General features: G+C 39.9%; 1 protein-coding gene across 1 annotated transcript in view; it reads right to left on the bottom strand.

Moving 5' to 3' along the window:
- Positions 1–21302, bottom strand: part of mta3 (metastasis associated 1 family, member 3) — a 31000-nt gene that overhangs the window by 3914 nt on the left and 5784 nt on the right. The window contains exons 4-18 of the mRNA XM_038735568.1: positions 19965–20091; positions 19746–19809; positions 19140–19257; positions 18310–18412; positions 16201–16300; positions 15916–16104; positions 14735–14809; positions 12867–12925; positions 12585–12703; positions 10121–10278; positions 8484–8706; positions 6599–6691; positions 6335–6496; positions 5720–5751; positions 5511–5629 (exon numbers count right to left, since the gene is read on the bottom strand). Coding sequence (XP_038591496.1) covers positions 5511–5629; positions 5720–5751; positions 6335–6496; positions 6599–6691; positions 8484–8706; positions 10121–10278; positions 12585–12703; positions 12867–12925; positions 14735–14809; positions 15916–16104; positions 16201–16300; positions 18310–18412; positions 19140–19257; positions 19746–19809; positions 19965–20091 — 1741 coding nt within the window. The remainder of the gene's footprint in view (positions 1–5510; positions 5630–5719; positions 5752–6334; positions 6497–6598; positions 6692–8483; positions 8707–10120; positions 10279–12584; positions 12704–12866; positions 12926–14734; positions 14810–15915; positions 16105–16200; positions 16301–18309; positions 18413–19139; positions 19258–19745; positions 19810–19964; positions 20092–21302) is intronic.

The raw sequence follows: 21302 nt of genomic DNA, 5'->3' as shown, positions 1-21302 counted from the left end.
TGTTGTGAGGTAAGAGAGAGGTGCATCTCTGCAGGATTTTCAGGCTTATAAAGGAGCTCTGTGGTAATTTCCAGACTGCAGTTGGCTTTGGGCTGTGACAGGAAGTCTCTTTTAACAGGCCACAGCAACCAACAGCACTAAAGCCAAGACCATGGGGCACACTCACAAATATTGGACACAGCACTAATGGAATTCATTTGAAGGCAAATGCAAGATACATAACCACAATGTACTGTATGGGTGATTGTTCGCGGTTCCCTTTAGGCTGTCAAGAAAAACACTTTGAGATTTAATGCACAGCAAAGCCCTTTTGACATGCTCTCATTTTCTTCCTCTTTCACTGCTCTCTCAGCAGCACTGAAGATGTTTTTTTTCGTGAAGAGGAAAACACATCAGCTCCCTCCAGATCCCTGCTGGTAATAAAAGTAAGCACTAGAGCACTCATGATGACTCTGATGTACATTATGTACCCGTGCATCCATGGTAAATGTGTCAGAAAGTACATGCAACAGTACATCTACACACAGATCTTTCAATGACACAAAGAGCAGCACAATGAGCGCTGATATTGATTATTACACAGGATGACACAAGGATTGCCACTTAGAGTTAGAGCAGAATATAAACTGGAGAAAAGATTTGGCTCTGCTGGCACATTATCTAAAGCTCTGCTGTTTGTCTGTTCAGCTGGCTGTTGGGAGAAGGAGAGCAAACATGTAAATCCACGCTCAAACATATAAGGCTGTCTCATTTACATTTCTGGTTCTGTTTCCTAATGTTTGCCATTTCAGACTCTTTGTCCTGTTATTTTTCTGTCCACATTCAGCTTTTCAGTCTTGCATGTTAGTTACTTTGATAGAAGAATGACTCAGATCCCGTACTTTAAGTAAAAGTACCAATACTACAATGTAAAAATACACATTACAAGTAAACGTCCGGCATTCAAAATCCTATTTAAAAGTACATAAGTATTATCAGCAAAAATGCACGGGAAGTATTAAAATTTAAAGTACTCGTTTTGGAGAAAAATCTTTGCCGGGACTGATATATTATTATAAATGGTATTATTAGATACCCCGCGATGGACTGGCGACCTGTCCAGGGGGTACCCTGGCTTTCGCCCCAAGGTCAGCTGGGATTGGCTCCAGCCCTCCGCGACCCTGTACGCAGGATAAGCGGTTGACGATGGATGGATGGTATTATTAGATTGTTAATACTGATGCACTGATGCACAAGCAGCAATTTACTCGTAATGGTTTTGTGTGGTTAAGTAGTGTAGCCCAGTGGTTCCAAACAATGGACTGTATAAAAGAAGTGGACTTAACTAGAGACGTTTTATAGCCTATGAGGATTTTCACTTGGCCTCCAGGTCTGAAAAGTGCAGCCGATGCAGAAGTGCCTTAAAACTACATTCTTTGTAATGACCAGCAGGGGGCAACTCCACTAGTTGCAAAAAGAAGACGGATTGTGTAGAAGTCATTATAAAAATTACCCTACTTCTCACTTGATTTATTACCTCAGTAAACATTTTCCTAATGAGCTTATGGTATCAATCACGGGTTTCAAGTCTTTTTCAACACAGTATGATGTTCATTTTGTAAATTATGGTCCCATTTAGAGTTAAACAGATAATAAAGCAGGGCATGCTTTAGGCGTTGCTACCTTGTGATTAGATAGAGGCATAGCAATGCATATTCACTGCACTGTGTGCATTTAAATGAATGAATGAATGAAACCTTTATTAAATTAAATAGCTGTGAACTTGTTTTTGAGTGCTGCCTGTGTTTTCTTCTTAAAACTATGACACTTTCACAGTGTGTTTTCGGTTCATTGGTAGTACTCTAGGGAGTCAGCTGTTCATTTCTTCCGGAGAGTACATATTGTTTTAAGTATATTTTTCGCTAGCCAAAATTAGCATACCAATTGATATGTGAATGTGAATTACAGATGCACCTTGCTAACAAAGGTAGCTACTAAGCGTTTCCCCCACTCCTCCCCAGCTCCACCCTCTGGTCCAACTAGGTTCACTTCTGGCTTAAAAAAACAAAAATCAAGACGGAAACGGCCAAAATGTCAAACTCGAGTCTTCAAAATGGTAGTCCACAAACCAATGGGTGTCATGGTGGTTATGTTTACTTCTTTAACACAGTTTATGTTACCAACTTCGGGGTCAATCCCTGCCATAAATGTGAATAATCTTGACATGATTAATGTTGTAGGAAATACTAAATAAACATGTTTTGCTACATACATTTGTAGTCATTTCTGTCATTTTTGGTTGTTAATTCCCTGATTTTTCATCTAGTAGCATCAGTAAGCTGGCATTTTGATTCAGAATGAAATGTCTCAACAACTATTGGATGGATTGCCATAAAATTACCCACAGAATTATGACAGTATCATGATAATTTGTTGCTCTCCTGACTTTTCATAAGCTTCATCATCAGGTTTTATGACACTCTGTAGCACACAGTTATGCTAAGAAAAGTGAAAACTTTTTGTTTCCGTCTGTCTCTCTTGTCTCCCTGAATAAGTAGGAGTGATCTCCCACTCTTTCTCTCTGCTCTGTGACACACTGTGTTCTTCATCACATTAAGAGAGAGAACGAGTAGAATAAAGAGACAGAGAATGGGAGAAAATGAAACTTCCAATCATTTCTCATTAGCAGCAGCCTTTCAGAGCAGATCTATTAATGTCTTCTATTCAGAAAAGCATTTATTGTCTCTGCAAGGAGAAGGAATGACAGTATAATATTACAACAGGGACTGTATTAGGAATGATGCCATCTCTCTCACACACAAACACACAGCCATGATGATCTTGGTGGTAAGTGAGTGATCCATACGAGTGCAGCCATGGTTAATGTGGTGCCTGGCTCCTCGCTGGCCCATCTGCACCAGTTAGCTGCTCTAATTTTAGCCCCGACGGTCGGAGGGCGGCTGTGAGGGCCGGGTGCAATGGCTCATTTAGACACAGAGTTAATGGAAGAACATCTTTCTCTCTCACATACGGACATACAAACACTGAATCATTTTCTGCGTATGAGTGTCTATGTATGTGTGAGCAAAATAAAAAGAAACAGATTTTTTTATGTGTAAAACATAAAGGCATGTTTATTCAATTGTATATTCAATCATTTCTACAAGAAAATGTGTACCGATGATCAGTACTTGCAAAGAGAAGCCATGAAAGTGATTAAGCTGCTATTTGGGGTTCTTGAGACATTTGGATCAGCAGTTTTTAAAAAGACATTATTTCCAAAATGTGCTACCTGTATTACAGCCATTTAGGAAAGTTATTTGTTTACAAGGCAAACAGAAATCTGTATCAGCCTATATTATTCAGTGAAGCATAAAATTGGATGACGCAAAGGTGCTTTTAATGGAGGAATTAGTCAATTTTATCTCACATTCATTTGTTCAGCATCAACTAAATGCATCATCAAATCTTACATGTCTGCCCACAGTTTTATTTCATTCAATTTGAGTCTTAAAACACTGATGTCTCTACAAATGCAGCATGTAACAAGACTAGAAGTCTACAGCCATGCTAGCAGGTCTGTCAAGGGTGTAATCAGGCACAAGAGTGCTTTAAGCAAAAGGTATGATATGTTCACCATCTTTGTTTAGCTTATTAATATCTGCTGAATTGTACTAAACACAAAGTACAGCTGAGGGTGACGGGAATTTCATTAGTTTTGTGGTTATAAAGCAAGCAGCAACCTCCAAGGCTAAAAAAATTAAGCCAACGTGAAGTGGTACAAAGAAAATTGGTCTGTATAGCTAATTTCCCAGATCATGACAGCTGTATGGGGGGTGCATTTTATATACCTTCCCCTTTTAACTTGTATTAAGGCTTAATGTTATGCATAATTAAAGGATGGTCACTTTGAGTGACAGATGGGTGCCATCCCAGCTGGCTAGCCGCAGCAACCAGGACTATATTCAGCCCACCAGCGCGCCACCTCTTTGCCCATTTTAATAAATAATAATAATACATTTGATTTATAATGCACTTTACATTTGAGGCAAATCTCAAAGTGCTCATTTTTGGATTAGCTGTGAGTTAGGCATGTCAGACACTGCCAAGATGGCGAATGTCGGAGGATTTTATTGAGTGCCCACATTGAGCTTTACTATCGCTCCTCAGAAACCTATGGGTGACTTCATGGTGACTACACCCATGTTTTATATAGTCATGGTATTTAGTAGTAAACCAAAGTATTGGACAAATTAATCTTTTGCTGTTATATGAAAAGTTAAGGAATCAACTAAGTTATTACAATTTATCCTGAGGGGACCATGAATGTTTGTATCAAATTCTATGAAAATCCATCCAAAAGTTGGTGAGATATTTCAGTCATCTGGATCAATTTGGTGGACTGACCGACCAACATTGCTATGCTTAGAGCCACGTGGCAAGCTTTGCTAAAAAGTAAGTGAAATGATCTAGGCAGCAATAACTGAATGCATGTAAACCTGGCAGTGAAGCACTAGCATAAAAATTATACAATTTTAATTATACAGCCTCAAAAAACCAACTCAGCGCGTCTATGTTCGGGGGCGTAGCCAGGATTTTTACTCAGGAGAAATACTGAGGTCACAAGTTGAGGTTCCCCCAGCAACCCCATCTATAAAATTGTGTTAAATTATCATGTAGGTTCCTGCGGAAGCCCAGTACTGATATTAAATGTCATTTGGTCCTGCAGTGAGTATCAGGCTGTGCTGTCATAAAGCTACTGAGCCTTCTGACAGGTGACACAATACTCTAGCTCTGACCTAATGCACCTTTAAGCTGCCTCCAAATTCTACAAGCAAAGAGCAGACAGTGTCTGCTTTGTTGTATCTGCTTAGGCTGATCTAGAGTGGCTGGCCCAGGCGGCATGAAAGGCAACTTCATCTGAATGACATGGCCCCTTCTGTTGTCTAATAACCATCACTGAATCCTGCAAAGAATTTAATTTTTATTGGTCAGAAAATACTGAAAATCAGAAAAATGTCAAACTGTAAAATATAAAAATATCTTAACAGGACCTCAATGTCTGCAATGGTAGCAATAGTCCTGTCTATTTTCAATCAGTGTCTTCTGGGATACATTTTTCCCTGTGAACAAAAAAATATCTTAATTCAGTTTGTCAAAATTGGTGCTTTTCTAAGCTACATGACTGTTTTTAAGTAAATCTTTTATTTTTTATTCAAATCGATTTTAAAATTTTGAAAACTAGACCAAAAGACTCTGCAGGCGTCCCCAGGCTGCCACTCAGTTTCAAATCAATGGGTCTGTGTGAATTTAGGCACACATGTTTTGTGTTTGTGTGTGTTGGTGTGTTTGTGCGTACTGCACAGCAGTCTGAGGTCACCACCACCAAAAAAAACCCTCAGTGTCCTTTTCTGCCACACCTCAATTACTTGTCAGCTTTCTGCTCTGAGCATCACTTGCTTTCCCTTCACACACGCATACACACACACAGTCAGCTAATCAGAGGTCAGAAAAGGGTCACCTTTGCTTACCTGGTCTCCCGGGTGACAAGGAAGAAGCTGTCATCAGGGGCATCAATCCAGTTGGGGCGTCTCTTGCGGATCATCACTCCGCCTCGGGTGTTTCCACTGCTGCTGTTGCGGCCGTTATGCTGCAAAAAGACAATTAATGTAATCTTATTACAAACAGCAGTGATGCAGTTGTACAGGATATGTTAAAAAAACAAGTATAAGACACCTACCAGGAGGGGTCCACCTGTTGTACATGGGTTCTCTGCAAAAACAAGAAAAAGATGCACAGTATGCATGAGAGAATCTGTCAGTTGTGAATAGTATTGATTAGTTTATTACTTTTCCTAGTTACAAGTGGTGCAACAAATGACTGTGTTTCAATTTCAGTAAAAATAGTGAAGTTACCAATAAAAAACAAAGTGTCAGACTGAAGTTGAATCATCCAAATTATCCAAATGACCCCCATCTGCTGATTCGTTTTCATTAGAATTAGTTGTCATTCTCTCCAACGAGCTAGTTTAGATAAGAAATGGCAGAAAAGGTTATCAACTTCGGGTGTATTTCCACTAATTTGATTTTATCAAGCAAAAGGATGACAAGAACATTGGCTATCAATACTGTTTGGTCCTCGAGGTTAATTCACATCATAAGTAACTTAGTTAAAAGCAAGACGGGACGCATTTTCCAATTTTTGGGGGGGTTTAACAGATGTAATACAGGTTATGACTTTCTGCTTCTAGGCGGGATTAAGTTAAGCAACAATTATTGAAAAAACAAGTCATAATTAACTTTTGTGGAATTAGTTCAGCTCTGTTTTTTAAAGAAATGCATTTCTGTGTGTGTACCTGAGCGTCTGTCTGGCTCAGCCCTGCTGTGGTGATGGTAGCTGCGTTTTCCCAGCATGCCGTGGGGGCCGTGTGGGAGAGAAGAGAGGAGGCGTCGAGGGGGAGGCGTCTGCAGGCCCGCGGTGCGGTGGGAGCGAGGGGCATGGGCGGCCGGGCGGGACTCTGGAAGAGACACCACACTGGAGCTGCATCAACTGGCTCCTATAGACCATCTGAATAACATCTACTCATATTCCTGTGATTTGACACAGTACAGTGATTTACCTAGAAACTGCAGGACACTGGTCAGAGTGCTCCTTTGGGCGGCTCTGGTTTTGGGTAGGCGTGTTCCATGTCCTTCCGACACCCTTAACATGTCTAAACCAAACACACACACATATACACATTTTACAAAGCAGTACAGTGTCTCTCTGACTGCATAATATCACTCTATCTACTGAGATACAGTCTGACCATGAATACTAAACACTGTTTAACATTTCTGCAGAATAAAATCAGTCCTATTTACACAAGGATGCATTATGTAAATGAAAATGACCTCTTTTCGTGTTTAAAATGAATGCAGAGGTTCAACACAGGATGCAGGAATCAAGTGAGTAAATCACTCTGCGGTGTTAATGTGGTGACTTACTTTCAGGGATGGCACGTCCACTAAAGAATAATCTCTCCCACATGCACATACAGAGATGTAAGTACATGCTTACATGCACACACAAAAGAAAAAACATATTGTAAAACACACATACATTAAAATATGAAGGTATTATGACAGCAGGTGCTGAAGGTTGAGTCCATGCTGGGGGGGAAGGCGTGCCTTTTATGGTTCCTCCGAGTGTGGTGGAGTTGATGGACATATAACACGGGACACATGAAGCACAAGGACTCAGAAGAGATGCTTTCAGGTGTGACTTTATTGGAGGTCTACGCTCACATTCACACAGTGATGAAAGAAAAGAGCAAAAAGAGGTAGAAGATGAGATGAGAATATTGCAACAGTTGTTAGAAAATGAAAGAACAAGGTAGCAAAGTGGAGGGGAGGAATGGCTCTACATGGCAAATCCTGTCCACAGGATTCCAAGAGAGAGGAGGCAACACGATGGATTCATATGAATATTGCATGATTTGAACACAGAAGAGCAGCTGAGCGGATGGTATGGTGAGGGAGCATCCAAGAGGACATGGTCCAGTTGGTGACTCCATGTGGATAAGCCTGATCTGCAGTGGGAGATGTAGCCAGTAATAAAGAAGGCAAGAGCAGCTATTTATTCTTTGTACCAGACAAATAAGGTCCTTACTTCATCTTTAACCGCCCTTCTTTCAAGTGTCATCAGTCTAAAGCTCGTTATCAACTAAAACAGTTCATTTTGTCTAATACACACAAAAACACACATGATTAACAGCATGAGATAAAATGTGCGCGCAAAAAGGAACAGAAATGTGTTTTTTTCTTCTTTTAAAAGGGTGAGGGCAAACACACTGAAGCTGAAGTTCAGAATTTACAATAAACATTCGTGGCTGATACAACTCGCTCAGCCATGACAGCACAGAGCGGGCACGCCTGTAACAGGGGCGCTGTGCAAAAAAGTGCTTCTCTTAGTAAAATACATTTTCTCTACACCGAACTTCAGCAAATATACGTCTCAGATTAGAATATAACTTCATTTGGATCGTATTACAGTCCACTTGTTAATGACAGATGCAAAATCCCTTATCTGTGTATTTTTTTTAAGTGTGCGCAGGTGTGCTCGTGCAGAACAGCCCTGTTTAACCAATAAATATTTGTGTATAATTTGGACAATGGCTTTCAGTTCACAGTGAACAAGAACCATAACTGATAAAAGAATTAAAAAAATAAAAACACGGATGAAAAGATGATCAAAACTCATAGTTATGAGGACAGGCAGTCTTTATTGGAAACAGGGGGTGGGAGAGTACAAAAACCAAAATAATAATAATAACAATAATAATAAAACAGAAAGAGAGACAGACGGGGGCAGAGACAGGCAGAGATGGGGGTTGATGGCGGGGCAGTCAGGGTGAGGAAGGGTGGTGAGTGTGTGTGTTTCTGTATGTCTGCATATGTTTTGTCTTGTCTGCAGGTGTGTGTGTCCATAAGGCAGAAGTTAGGAGGAATTGAAAGAGCTCTTACACTCTGCCTTTATGGCCCCACAGTTAATGGGGACAAAGGGCCGGCGCGCAGCACGGCGCAGCCTGATGATGTCACGGCACATGTGCCGGGCCAGCTTGGTGAGGCGGGTGGCCTGCAGCAGGAAAGCCTGCTTGGTCTTCATGGAGGATTTGGGGCTGCCGCTGTTTCGCATTGGCACCATGTGGTTGGATTGGCGAGGACCATGACTCCGTGAGCGAGGCTCCTGGTAAGGAGGGAGGGGACAGAGAAAAGGCCACTGAATACAGTTGTACAGTAAATATATATATATAAGCATTTTAGGTGTTTTGATAACAATCTATTTTCTTAGTCAGGTTCTTACTGTGAGTGATGTGGTCCCACATAAATGGACCAACAGGTTTGGTTATTTTGCATGAGAGATTTCTCTATTTGGGTTTTGTCTCTTCTCACTGGTTTGAAGTGGGCGGGGCTCAGTTTTTGAGTGTTTAACTATGAAAACAAATACCCAATGATGATTTCCTCCAGCTTTTAATTCTTGCTTATTTAGACAGGAACACTTACTTTTAGAAATACTATAAATAGATATGAAATAAAGTTTTCAGGGACTTTAAAACTTCAAAGAAAATACCTGTTCACCCCACGTCCCAGTCAATTTCTTTTCCCATTACCCTCTACACAGTTACAGTGGACTTTATTTTTAAAGTATGCTAATGTTCCAGACTCACTGGAGCTGTATAAGTGAATTTGACAGCTGTTTACATGAGCAAAATACCAACATCATGCTTTAGCTTTTGAATGACAATGGAAAAAAAAAACAGTCAAAAAACAAAGTGTATTAGGTATGCCTAAAACAAATAAAGTCAAATAAAAACAGCCCAGCAATAAATCATACCTTCATGAAGGTTAATACATCCCATTTTTGTTGAAATAATTTTAGAGACATATTGCCTCAACTGTACGATCATTTTGGAGGCTGCAGTTTGTGGTGCTGTTTTGCCGTATATTTTGACCACCCTGTTTATTTGAATGCGGGAAACTACAGCTTCCAAACGACCATAAAGTTGAATCAGCACTTTTTCTAAAAACAATGTTGTCCAAACATTTTAACCTTCATTATAGTAGGATTTATTTCAGGGCTGTGTGTGTGTGTGTGTGTGTGTGTGTGTGTGTGTGTGTGTGTGTGTGTGTGTGTGTGTGTGTGTGTGTGTATATATATATATATATATATATATATATATATATATATATATATATATATATACAAATGAAAGTTGAATGTATGTAATTGTTACAGTTACTATGAACACTGCCAGCTGTAGACATAAACAAAATCTTTTAACTAGTCTGTTTTCCCCACGCAGTAAATGTGTAAGGCATGTAAATTCATTAATAGCTAATATGTGAGATATGGTATGTGTGGTTTTGAGCTCACTGAATAATTGATGCTGACAGATCACCTATATACTGTATATAATGTAAAATATTAAATAGCTGCAGTTGTGTGGATTTTTAGGAACTCCTTTACAGTGCTGTATTATATTTTTAGGTGATTTTAAACACGTTTTGAGGAACTGCAGCCACCGTGAGGTCTTCAGAATTCACCCTTCTCCCCCACTACATGCGTGTGTTTTACATCTGTGCCTTCTGACTGAGCTTACATTGCTTGCTGGACTGGGGGAGGTCCTCTCCTCTGGGCCCTCTGCTCTGCTGGGCATCTTCAGGCCTCCGTACTTCTTCCAGTACATCCAGCAGGAAACGCACAGGCGGCACTGCATGTTTGGAGGCCCCCATGAGTACCATTGGGCCGACTGCATGGCTGTTAATGTACAAAACGCATGAATGAAGATTAGAAGCATCGCAGGAGAAAATTGGTCCAAAAGACACTCAGCATATTGATCTCTCTTCCAGTGTCTTGAGTCCCTTTCTAAATGATTTTAGAAGTGTCCATACATCAGCCCCAGTCACACTGCATGTCACTGTCTATACAAATGTATTGGTAGGCAGGATAAAAGAAAACACGACTATTTAGTGGGGATAATCTGAGTTTTATTGTTTCTGCTCATTCGTTCTGTTTCTTATTGAATCCTGATACCGGGATTTGAAAGAAGATTACTTGGATCATATTATGGTTTAATCGTAAATTCTGAAATATTTTGTGATTCTCATTTCCTCTGCTCAAAGAATGAATGGTTGCAGTTCAGCTTCTAATACAAAAGGTAACACTTCCTGTGGCTGCATTATAATTAAAGGTTCAGTGTGTTTTAGTGGCATCTAGTGGTGAGGGTTGCGAATTGCAATTAATGGCTCACTGCATTCACTTGCTCCTCAGACGAAATAATAAGTACATTATAATAAATGTATTAATTCTAAAGGCAATTATAAATTCAGCAGTAAAAAAAAACTAACTTTGTACCTTTTCTCCATGAGGTTGTACATTATATCTATTTAATTTCTAAATCCAACAACAAAAAGGCTGTGAAAACTGGGACAGGCCTTTAATACCTCTTGCACAAAACAGGCTACTATGAAACAGTTTATTTATTTCAAACAGAATATTACTTGTATAGAAATTATCCAATAATATCAAATACAGCTTTACTTTGAAGGCAGCAACTTAACGAAAATAACAACACGGTGAAGGATGAGAGAAGTGTGGCAGACAGACAGAGATGAACTTCTAGACATGACAGAATTTACAACTTGGATTAATTTTTATGAAAAGCTGTTTTGATCGTTTTTAAAATCAGTGGACCCTTACAGACTAAATGAATATAATTAATCAAGGAACGGACACATTCGGACTTAACGAGCGCTTTAAAGGTAACATGAGTCAGCACTCCCCCCCTCCCCCTAATCTCTTGTACCATTCAGGTTACACCGGTAAATCTCTAAGAACTAGACTTTGGGGCTCGTTGTTTCCGTTAAATGAACTGAACAATTGAATTGTGGAGAATCTAACCGATCTAGCGTGTAGCATGTCCATCCTGACATATTGATCATACGTTTAAACAGTAATATTTGTATTAACGATTTAAGCAGCTTAGAAACAGCTAAAGCAGGCAACCCCGCAGGGTTTAAGAGGTTTTATACATCCAAAGAACTTAGATAAAAACCAGAACAGTCGTTTATTCGGGACCTGCATTTATGTGTCAAAATGTGTTCCTACACCAGGCCAGTAAACGGGGTAGGCGGCTATTTGGGACTCTGCTATTAATTAAGTTTTACAGTATTCAACATAGTTACGAAATGTGTTCTGTATAGCAGTTTGTCCATTTGGGCTACTGTAGAAACATTCCGATTTCCATGTAAGGGGACTCTGGGTGTATGCAGATAGAAATGGATCATTCTAAGGTAATAAAAACATAATGGTTCATTACGTAAGGTCTTTATACACCATTGAAAACATAGTTATGGATTACATTTTGTATTTCTGTCAATAGATCCTCCTAAATATTACACACTGGACCGTTACAGCTTTTTGCCAGTCAACCACTTTAAAGCTTTTATCAGGAAGCAGCTTTATCTTTTATTTTTAGATAGTCGCTTTGATGATGCTAGCTCCTTGATGTGCTTACTTTGACTTTCAATTTGTCAGTTGAAAGAAAATGAAACAACATTTTTACAGCAAAATTTTCTGTTGAAATAATTTATAATAACAAAATATTATATAAAATATGTGAGGATTTTTACTTTACTTTGTGTTATAGCATTGTAAATTCAATAATTTGGGGGTTTGAACTGGTCGGACCATTTATCAAAAACAAAAGACACACACACAAAACAACTTATCAACAGAACCGTTAGCTTGTTGGCCCTAGCAGCATAGTAGGTCCAAACTTTGCTTTCAGGAACTGAGTTGCAGAATTGAAAGGAAAGGAGGTATTTATCACTGGATTGGTAACAGCTGTTAATAAATAAGCAGATAAGCAATGATGGTAAAAAGGCAAAGCATCTCTTCAGAAGTCAGAGGACCTCAATGGTGAAAAAAATTATCTTTTAGCTGGAAAACACTCCGTTTGTTACCCTTTCATTTCTAATTGACCCATGTTCACTGCCCTTGTGATTTAATTTCACACTTGCCATGCTTAAACACACACACACACACACACACACAAAACTCACTATAGCAGCTCTCGCAGGCTCTGCCCCCTCCTGCTGCATGGTAAGCCCCAGGGCCCGCTCCATTCACTGTCGCCATTTTGCCATTGGTCATTGAGATCTGGTTGGGGTTGGGCTTGTTACTGTCGCAGAAAATAAAAGGAAGAGATTTAACAGACTGACTTCAGCAGCTGACTTCTGCAGTGTTTTAAATCAGAAATATGAATTATGCATAAAATAATGATTTTCTTGCAGTCACAGATACAGTTATAGCACCATCTATAAATGTGAAATTAAGTGACTTACTATGTGGGGATATAAACCTGCTTCAGTTTGCTCTCTGCCTCTGCTGCCTTCAGTCTCTTCTGCTCAGAGAGATAGTGGATTGATTTTGTTAATAACAAAAGAAGTCAACAGCAAAAATCCTCAGGCAGCCTGAAAATAAGACTGCATGATTACAAAGTCAGTCATTTAATGTGTTAATGAATTTCAAAAAAAAGGTGGCATTCCCTTCTTCTTGACATGCAATAGTTTTCAGTCACCCTCCACTGATAATCTATACAGCTAAATCACATGAAAAATGCTTTGTCAGACCATCTTGTAGATTGACACTGTTATCCAAAGTGACTTGTTCTCCAACACTCACCCTCACTCTTGCTTATTTGACAACTTTCTAAGCTTTTTCTGCACGCAAAATTTACCTCACTTATTTACAGTTTATTGTCCCCTTAAAGTTGCAGTCGGCAACAACTGAAAATAGAACGCAAAACCTACCGAGTCTCTCGCTCTTTGCTGCTCACATCACTCCACTATGCCCCGCCCACCAAACCCACAAGCATCGAACATAATGAGCCTAAAGCTCCGCTTGGAGCTGAGACGCGTTCACCAAAGCGTTTTGTACTACATGCTGTTGTTGACAAAGGGAGTTTGGGCAGTTCTTTCATTGCTGGTGATTGTTTTGCAAAACTTCTGAAGCCGCGAGCTGAAGATACTAAGTTTGACAGAGTGAGAGCACGCGCAAGGAAGAGGGGCTGTGCAGCGTGTGCAAGAGCAGTGATTGACACTGCGTTAGAGACTGCTCCTGGCTCTGATTGGTTGTTTTGTTCAGGGAGAGGTGGATTCTTATAGATGGCATCAGTGACAGTTTTAGCAAATAGACAAAAACGATTGCAGCTTTACAGGGGCACTCCATTAATTTTACACATTGAAAACATCTTGTCATGGGGAGTAGTACTCAGCCTGTAAAAACCGCTGTATAATTTCTTCTGTGGCTCTGGAGGGAGGGAGCAGTCACAAACAAGTAGGTGCACAGAGTTTCAAAGACTAGAGCTTTTAACAGTCAGGTACGGGCCAATGAAAGATGCTATTGAGTTGTATTATGGGAATTGTGGAAGACAACATTTTTTTAAGTTTAAGTCGTACTCCAGACAAATGATTTCTTATCTTCTGCTACATCAATTTTAACTTTCTTTTTTAATCCGACTCTCAAAGTCCTCCAACTTTATGGAAGTGCAATACTAAATCACTGGGGTACCCATTCTCATTGCATTAGCCAAAAAAGAACAGAAGGCATGCAGATCATATCTACAGAAATATGTAACATAACTAATAAACAACGCATGAAATACATAAGCGTAAAAACCTAAAAGGCAGGACAAAACATCTTAAACTTTACAAACTTACCGTAGATTGTCGTCTTAAACACTATGCTTAAACATTACTTGCACACTGCTTATAAATAATTTTTCCGATTGCACGCAACGTGATCTGTTTTAGAGGCACATACGAGAGCCCATAGTGGGCAGGGATAATGAGCAGACTGCAACGCACACAGAGAGGAAAGTGTCTCACACACTTTCTCCGTTTTATTAAATCACACCCTTTTTGCGGTTATGTAATCACACGACGACATCGCGATTGTGATTACATTAATCGTGCAGCCCTGGAAATGTATTGTTTTCTTTGCTTGTGTAAACATTAATAAAGGGGCAATGCAAATGTTTTATTAGGTACGCTTTAAGGATCCACACAATGTGTTTTAGTGCAAAACACAGAATGCAAACAGAAACATTTGTTTATGAAAATGTTAAAACTGAAAATCTTTCTGATTTCCCCATCACAGCAGATCCCCATTAAAAAAATTTTTTGTTTTGAAAATAAAGAATTAGTCTCACCTGTTGCACATATCTGTCTGTGGTCTTCCACATGTAGTAGTACTCTATGATACTAGTCAGAGACTTCCATGGCAGCTTCACAAGAGGAAAGAATGAAGACGAGTGGCACGAGTGGAAGAAAGAGAGAGACAGAGAGCAAATTAATGATATTAATATCTCATGTTCTTGCCATCTGGGTGTGAAGGCCTTCATGTATATTCATGAGCGAGAGGCAGCGTGACCATAGAGGCTGAGAGAAAAAAAAAAATTACAGACTTTGCTTCGTTCTGAGCCCCAGACGAAAACCCACCCTCTCACACAGACACACGCGGTGATTCACACATTTAATAAGTATTCATGAGCACCTGGTGCCACCGCAGACATCTATATCCCGCCTTTATTGTACTGTATAGGTAGATGGTGGGAAGGAAAGTTCAATACAATCAAATAGTCACCCACTGTGGGCTTGAAAGGCACTGTTAAAATTGGTAATTTTGTCCTTCACAGAGCAGCAGCTGCGGTCAGCTTGAATTCATGCACATTACATGTCCCACTGGGTCCCATGTTCTCACTGAGGAGGAAGAAGTATCAAAACATCCACAGGAACTTCTCAAATCTATCCTGCAGCATAATCAAAATTCTCCACTGTCCATCAGTATGATAAGAAAGTTTCAAAAAGCCACATTTTCCACCAAATTACAGATAAACACACAACTTCTGTTTGGGGCTTCCGCAGTGATGGGTTTTACTTTGGTCATTTGGGATTACATTTGGTTTTGTTTCACAAAGCATACAACAATCAAAAAAGTTGATTCAGTTGTAGGTTTCTCTGAAGATACTGAAATGGACAAACTGGATGTTAAGAAAGCACGTGGCATGTTTTTCCTGTTCTAGCTGTCTCTTCTCATGAGGATAAAAAAACCCTCATTATTATTACATTCAGTTTGGAGTCCAGGGGGAAAAAATATTAGCCACATTTAGGGCTGGCTGATATACCTATAACTTGCTTTGCATCCAGTTCATTTGCAGGTAGAATTATTGTTGACTTGTTGAATAATATTAGCAAAAAACTCAATACCACAAATAAAATATTTAAAATTACTAAATCAAACAAAGAATAATAAATGTGGCACCAGAGGCCTGACATCCCACCGATACTGACTGACTTTACACAAGCTAATTCTAGTTATAAACACACTTACAAAGTCTTGTCGGATATCGTTGAAGTCTTTTCCGTATTTCTCTAGTGCCTCTTCGAACATGGCTGCTTCCGAGGCACTCCACTCCTCCATCTCATCCCTGCAGAGCACTGGGCCGCCCGCCGGGACCAGTACGCTCAGCGCACTGGACAGGTCGTAATTATGGCGATGCAGTGTGTCCATGGCATGGAACTGCAACCAATAGACACAGAAAGAGGTTATAATCTATCATCTAAGTCACAATCAGGTAATGCAGGGTGAGTGTGCCTTAATGTGTGTCCAACAGACCAGTGTGATATCTCGTGAGGCTGCAGCTGCACTCATGTGTAAGCTTGGCTGTCTAACTGAACTGCTGCAGTCCAACGCTCGAGCAAAGGTCCCAACCGCTCTGAAAAAATAAACACAAACATACAGAATATATATTAATATTCACATACCAATTAATTACAGTATTATTATAAATCTTCGTCATTAAGGCTTGTTTTAAAAAATAAAATAAATAACCACATACAGACGTACAACTCAGAATATGCTTCCAGAATATGCTTCTGATAGGGTGCAAAAAATGGCACACAAACAAATGACCCGATCAATTATAATTTGTAATATTTTCACAGATTTAAACATAAATTTGAATGCGATTTTCATCCATTTTATATCCAAAATAAAATGCATTGAAATAAAAGGTCCTCTAATTTTTCTGTCTGGACAATCTGAGTTGCTGCATGTCAAAGAGTGCATAAAGGTGCAATGCCCTTTTAGAGTTAATCCACGGATGAGTTATACATTCATATGCAGTAATTTTCTACCACATTTCATCTACAAACTAAAAAAATAAAAAAACTCCCAGCAGTAGGAGTGCAACAAATCACAAAACTCACGGTCCGGATCATGTTTTTGAATCACAGAGCGGATAATATTTAAGATCAGCAAAAAATAAAAAGGTTAGGGTTAAACTAATTCACTACTTTGGCTCTGATGTGGCCGCTTCTCTCTGGCCCAATCCCAATGTCCCCCCTAAGCCCTGAACCCTCAGACTTTACTGACGTCACTTGGAAAGTGATTGAGTTTAAGAGGCTGCACTGGCTCAAAATGTTGTCAACAGGAACATGACAGCCCTTTGCCACTTTATCACGTTACCTTGACGACGCTGAAACATGTTGCACACTTTTTATTTTATGTTTTTGCCTCATTTTTAAGTCCTGCAGGCTCTCGCCCTACAGAGTGCAGGAGAGGTAGCCTAAATGTAAATATATATTTGTCAATAAACAATACACTATTGTTGGTCAAACAGCATCATTAAGCAAAAACTAAAATAAATAGCTGAATAAACTAAGTATGTAATAAGGTGATTGCATTCCTCTGACTTCATGTGTTCTATGCAGCATCTTAAGTTAAGAAAACTTTCAACAATTTTAATATCAGCGTTGGTGTCGCTTGTTTGTTTACTGTTTTCTTCTTCTCTTATAACACGGATTTGCCGTGATATTTCTCTTGCTTCCGAGCTTCCCCTGGTAACCCCTGTGTTTCACGCCATACCACTATGAACTGTTGGCAATTCCCTCAGCCAAAGTCTGCAGAAATGCGGACTTGACGATTTGGCAAAGGGACAGCCCTAAGCCCTCATGGACTTCCCGGGAACGCGCCTCAAAGTCTGAGAGTCTGTGAGGGTGGACATTGGGATTGGGCCACTGTCTGTAGTGACCACTTTGTAGTCTCGCTCAATGTCCCGCCCACAGCATCTTATTGGTTACACGTCGCGAGTAGTAGCCTGAAGTCTGCTGTGCCACAGATGGACAAAGAGACTGTGCTGCTCCAGTGAGCGAGGGGAGCTGTGTGTCAAAAGGATGGCAAGGCAGCATATCACTGTAGCTGAAAAAAACATCACAATCTTATGATCCATTTCTGTGACGAAAAGCAAGCCCAGTGTCCCAGTTATACTTCTGGAAATGACCTAAATCACAGCCTACGGGATTTTACTCAATAGCTTTTAATTCAGTCGCTCTCCCCTAACCCAATCACAACGCTAGTTAAACATGCATCTGTCTTATCTGTCTTTTCACTGCAACTCTGCATTGCAACCTACAATTATTACTTCAGTAACTTAACAGCAACAGTAAAACTGTTCTTCACACTATGATGGTTAAACTTTGCAGTTTACCTGTGTATCAAACCGTTGGGGGTATCTGTACGGATCACAGCTCAATTGCGATCTGTTTCACCACTACATAGCAGCGAGGATCCTCCTATTACTTTTTTACTTTAAATTGTTCCATCTGTCTGTCTAAGTTTAAGTAGTTGCAGCTGTAGACTGCAAGTTCATAACATGCTGCTACATGAAACTGACCTTTACACTGACAACATTCAGACCCACTCGACAGACGTGAAAGGTCTTACCGTGCCACTACTAGGAATTGGTCTATCTGTTTGTTGGTGAGTGGACACTCTGGATCCCACAGCTTCTCTTCTAGCTTGGACTGGTCCCTGTCATCCGCCTCACCTGCAGGACACACAGAGACAAAAGCTACCACTAGTGGAATATAAAAACCAGTTACAGCTGTTTCATTTCTGTGCGTTGTTATTATCCATTAAATCCTTGTGCAAGAAAAAGCCTCTACATTGGTTCAATATTTATTGATTTGCTGTAGTACAAACCTTTTTTTATGTCCTGCCCCATCCAGGTTGTGATTGGTCAGTTGATAAAAAGTGACTGACAAGCACATGGCACACTTTTTTTTTTTTAAATTCAATAAATAGAGCTAGTAGCTTGCTACTATCTGTAAATTATGTTGTAAATGTATTGTATGTAGATACTGAACAGGAGAGCGCTTTTGACAAAATGATTGGTTTCTTCCACAATTAACTGTGTACATATTCATCTCCATGTACAGTAGTAGCTCTATCTTCTTCAAGCCTGTCTAATATGGGTCACGATGAAAGGGAATGGTAATTTTTGCATTCAATTTAGATGATGATGTGATTTTTATTGCAGTCTGTATCAAACAAGCATGCTCCCTTTGATAATAAGTCAATTATTATTATTAGTTCAGTGTCAAAGAGGCTTAAAATCAATATCACTCTTGCGTCAAGCATGGACACTCAAAACAAGAGTGTCAATCATGTGCTTTAACACCAACTAAACCTCCTATTTTTCGTCAACAAGAGAAATAAAACTGCTGTCGTCTCCATTATTGGAATACAATAAATCAGGTGCAGTTCTGACTTACCCTCTTGTAGCATTTCAGGTACGTCTGCCTGAAAACGCGGTCCTACTCTGATCTCTCCTTTGTCGGCCAGAAGGGTTTTCTGTGTTGGGTCATATACCAGGGAGTAGAAGAATGTATCCTAGAAAAAAAACAAACAAACAAACAAAAAAAATACACATCACCCTCCATATTTAAAGTCAAGCCCTCCCCCCCCCGCTGGCGAACTCAATTATTTCTCTATTCTCTACAGCTGAACCTTAAACTTGAAGTTTAACTTGAACTTCAACATGCCCTGGCATTCCCAGTGTGAAATTAAGGATGAAAGACTGTAAGATCACCTTTTAAGCCAAAAATTCCTAATATATACTCTGGTTACACCTTCTTGAAAGTGAGGATTTGCTGCTTTCTTTGTCTTATGTGATTTGTAAACGTAATAGTTTTAGTCTTGAGATGTTGGTAAGACAACGAGTAATCTAACACCATCATCTTGGGCTATTTTCTTACATTTTATGGACTAAATGATAAACCAAGAAAATAATCGGCTGGTTAATCAATGAAAATTACGTTTTGACACCTTCTCTGAACATAAACCAGTAAGAGATCCAAGTTTTCTTTTCTCTGACTCACCTCTTTGTCAAGGTATGAAAGAACGGCTTCAGTCTCATTCAATAACGCGACACTACACTTCCCCCTAATTGGGAGAGAGGGAGGGAACAAGAACCACGTAAAACACAGATACAGGAAGTGAGCCGCACTCGATTAGCCTTTTCATGGCTGGATGAGTGACTATCCATGAGCACTGCCTGCAGATGAAATGTAGGATCCAGTGTGCGCGCGTGTCAGTACCTGATGTGTGTCGCAGGTAAACTCTCATACTGCCGGGAGAGGAAGAGCTCTCTGTGGCGAAGCTGGTGTTTCTGTTTTTCTGTTAGGTCTGTCTCTGTCGGGCTTTCCTTCTCTTCTTCCAACTCCTCTGCAAAAGGCATACACAAAGGAGAAACTTACATCAAAAAACATATTAAAAGAGATACAGATATTATTAAAAATGGTATCCATGCGTCTCAGAGGCAAGTAGAAGAAAAATGAAACATGAAAAAGTGGCTTACCTGTGACATAAAATTAATGACCAACAGATTTTCAAAGTCAAATGGTTTCAGCCAAATTGATCCATTTATACAAGATCACATAATGATATTTCATAACTATACTGTCTTCAGATTTAAAACATTCGGCTGGTAAAATGGCTCTCAAGGGCTTTCCAATCACAAACTATTGCTGCCATCCATTTATAGAGGACCAAGCTATTATGCTCAGGACTATTACTAGAAATGTAATTTTAAGGACAGTGTTCATCCATAAATACTCGATTACGTGGTTTGCTGCAGTTGAGTCAGCACACAATGCCACGCAGCAAACAAACTTTCAAATCACTGTTACACAGTGCAGGCATATACTTAGATAAATGAAGATCATCTGCCATTGGCAACACCCTATTATCACACCAGATGTTTTCACAAGCTCGTACTGGCACTAGTACGGCTTCACATCCCTGTTAGAAAATTCTACAGAGGCCCAGATTCTCAATTTCCAATGTCCCGCTATATCACACTTTAAAACTGGCAGTATGCTTTTTCACAAGTGCTTATCGAATGGTCTGTAACTTTCCGATACCAACAATCTAACATTCCCACCACTTCACACCATCACTGGCCGGCTGTGCGGAGGTGAAAAACCGAGTGCAACACTATGAATGTCTTCCAGGGGAGATCAGAAGCCCTTATCCCCCCATTTAACTGTTACTGCATCTCCCTCTCTATGATGGCACAGCTTTTCACCTTACCTTTTAGTGTGAGGAATAACTGTAAACACTTGATTTCCAAAGTGTGCTCAGAAATGTCATACAAACTATTTCTATTCCAGCATAAGCCGACTGCACCGTGGTGTGACAGTCTGTGACCGTGTGCATTTCCACTGCGGCCTCACAGCAGGGGACAACTCTTAAAGGCCGTCATGTGCTCAAAAGAAACTAGTCTGTACAAACAAGTTAGAAGACGAAAGTGTTTTTAGTTGTTTCGAACAGCCACACTCAAAGGCGGGGGTAGGTAAAACCATCTGTCACAGACACATTTGGACAGTCTTTCCTTGAGGGCAGTCATGGTGTTGCAACCATTAGTACACACAAAA

Source organism: Micropterus salmoides, unplaced genomic scaffold (genome assembly GCF_014851395.1).
Source record: "Micropterus salmoides isolate LMB-PRFRI ecotype aquatic unplaced genomic scaffold, ASM1485139v1 Ms_hic_scaffold_21, whole genome shotgun sequence".
Lineage (NCBI taxonomy): Eukaryota > Metazoa > Chordata > Actinopteri > Centrarchiformes > Centrarchidae > Micropterus > Micropterus salmoides.
The sequence above is the reverse complement of the archived record's forward strand: the minus strand, read 5'-3'. Positions and strand labels throughout refer to the sequence as shown.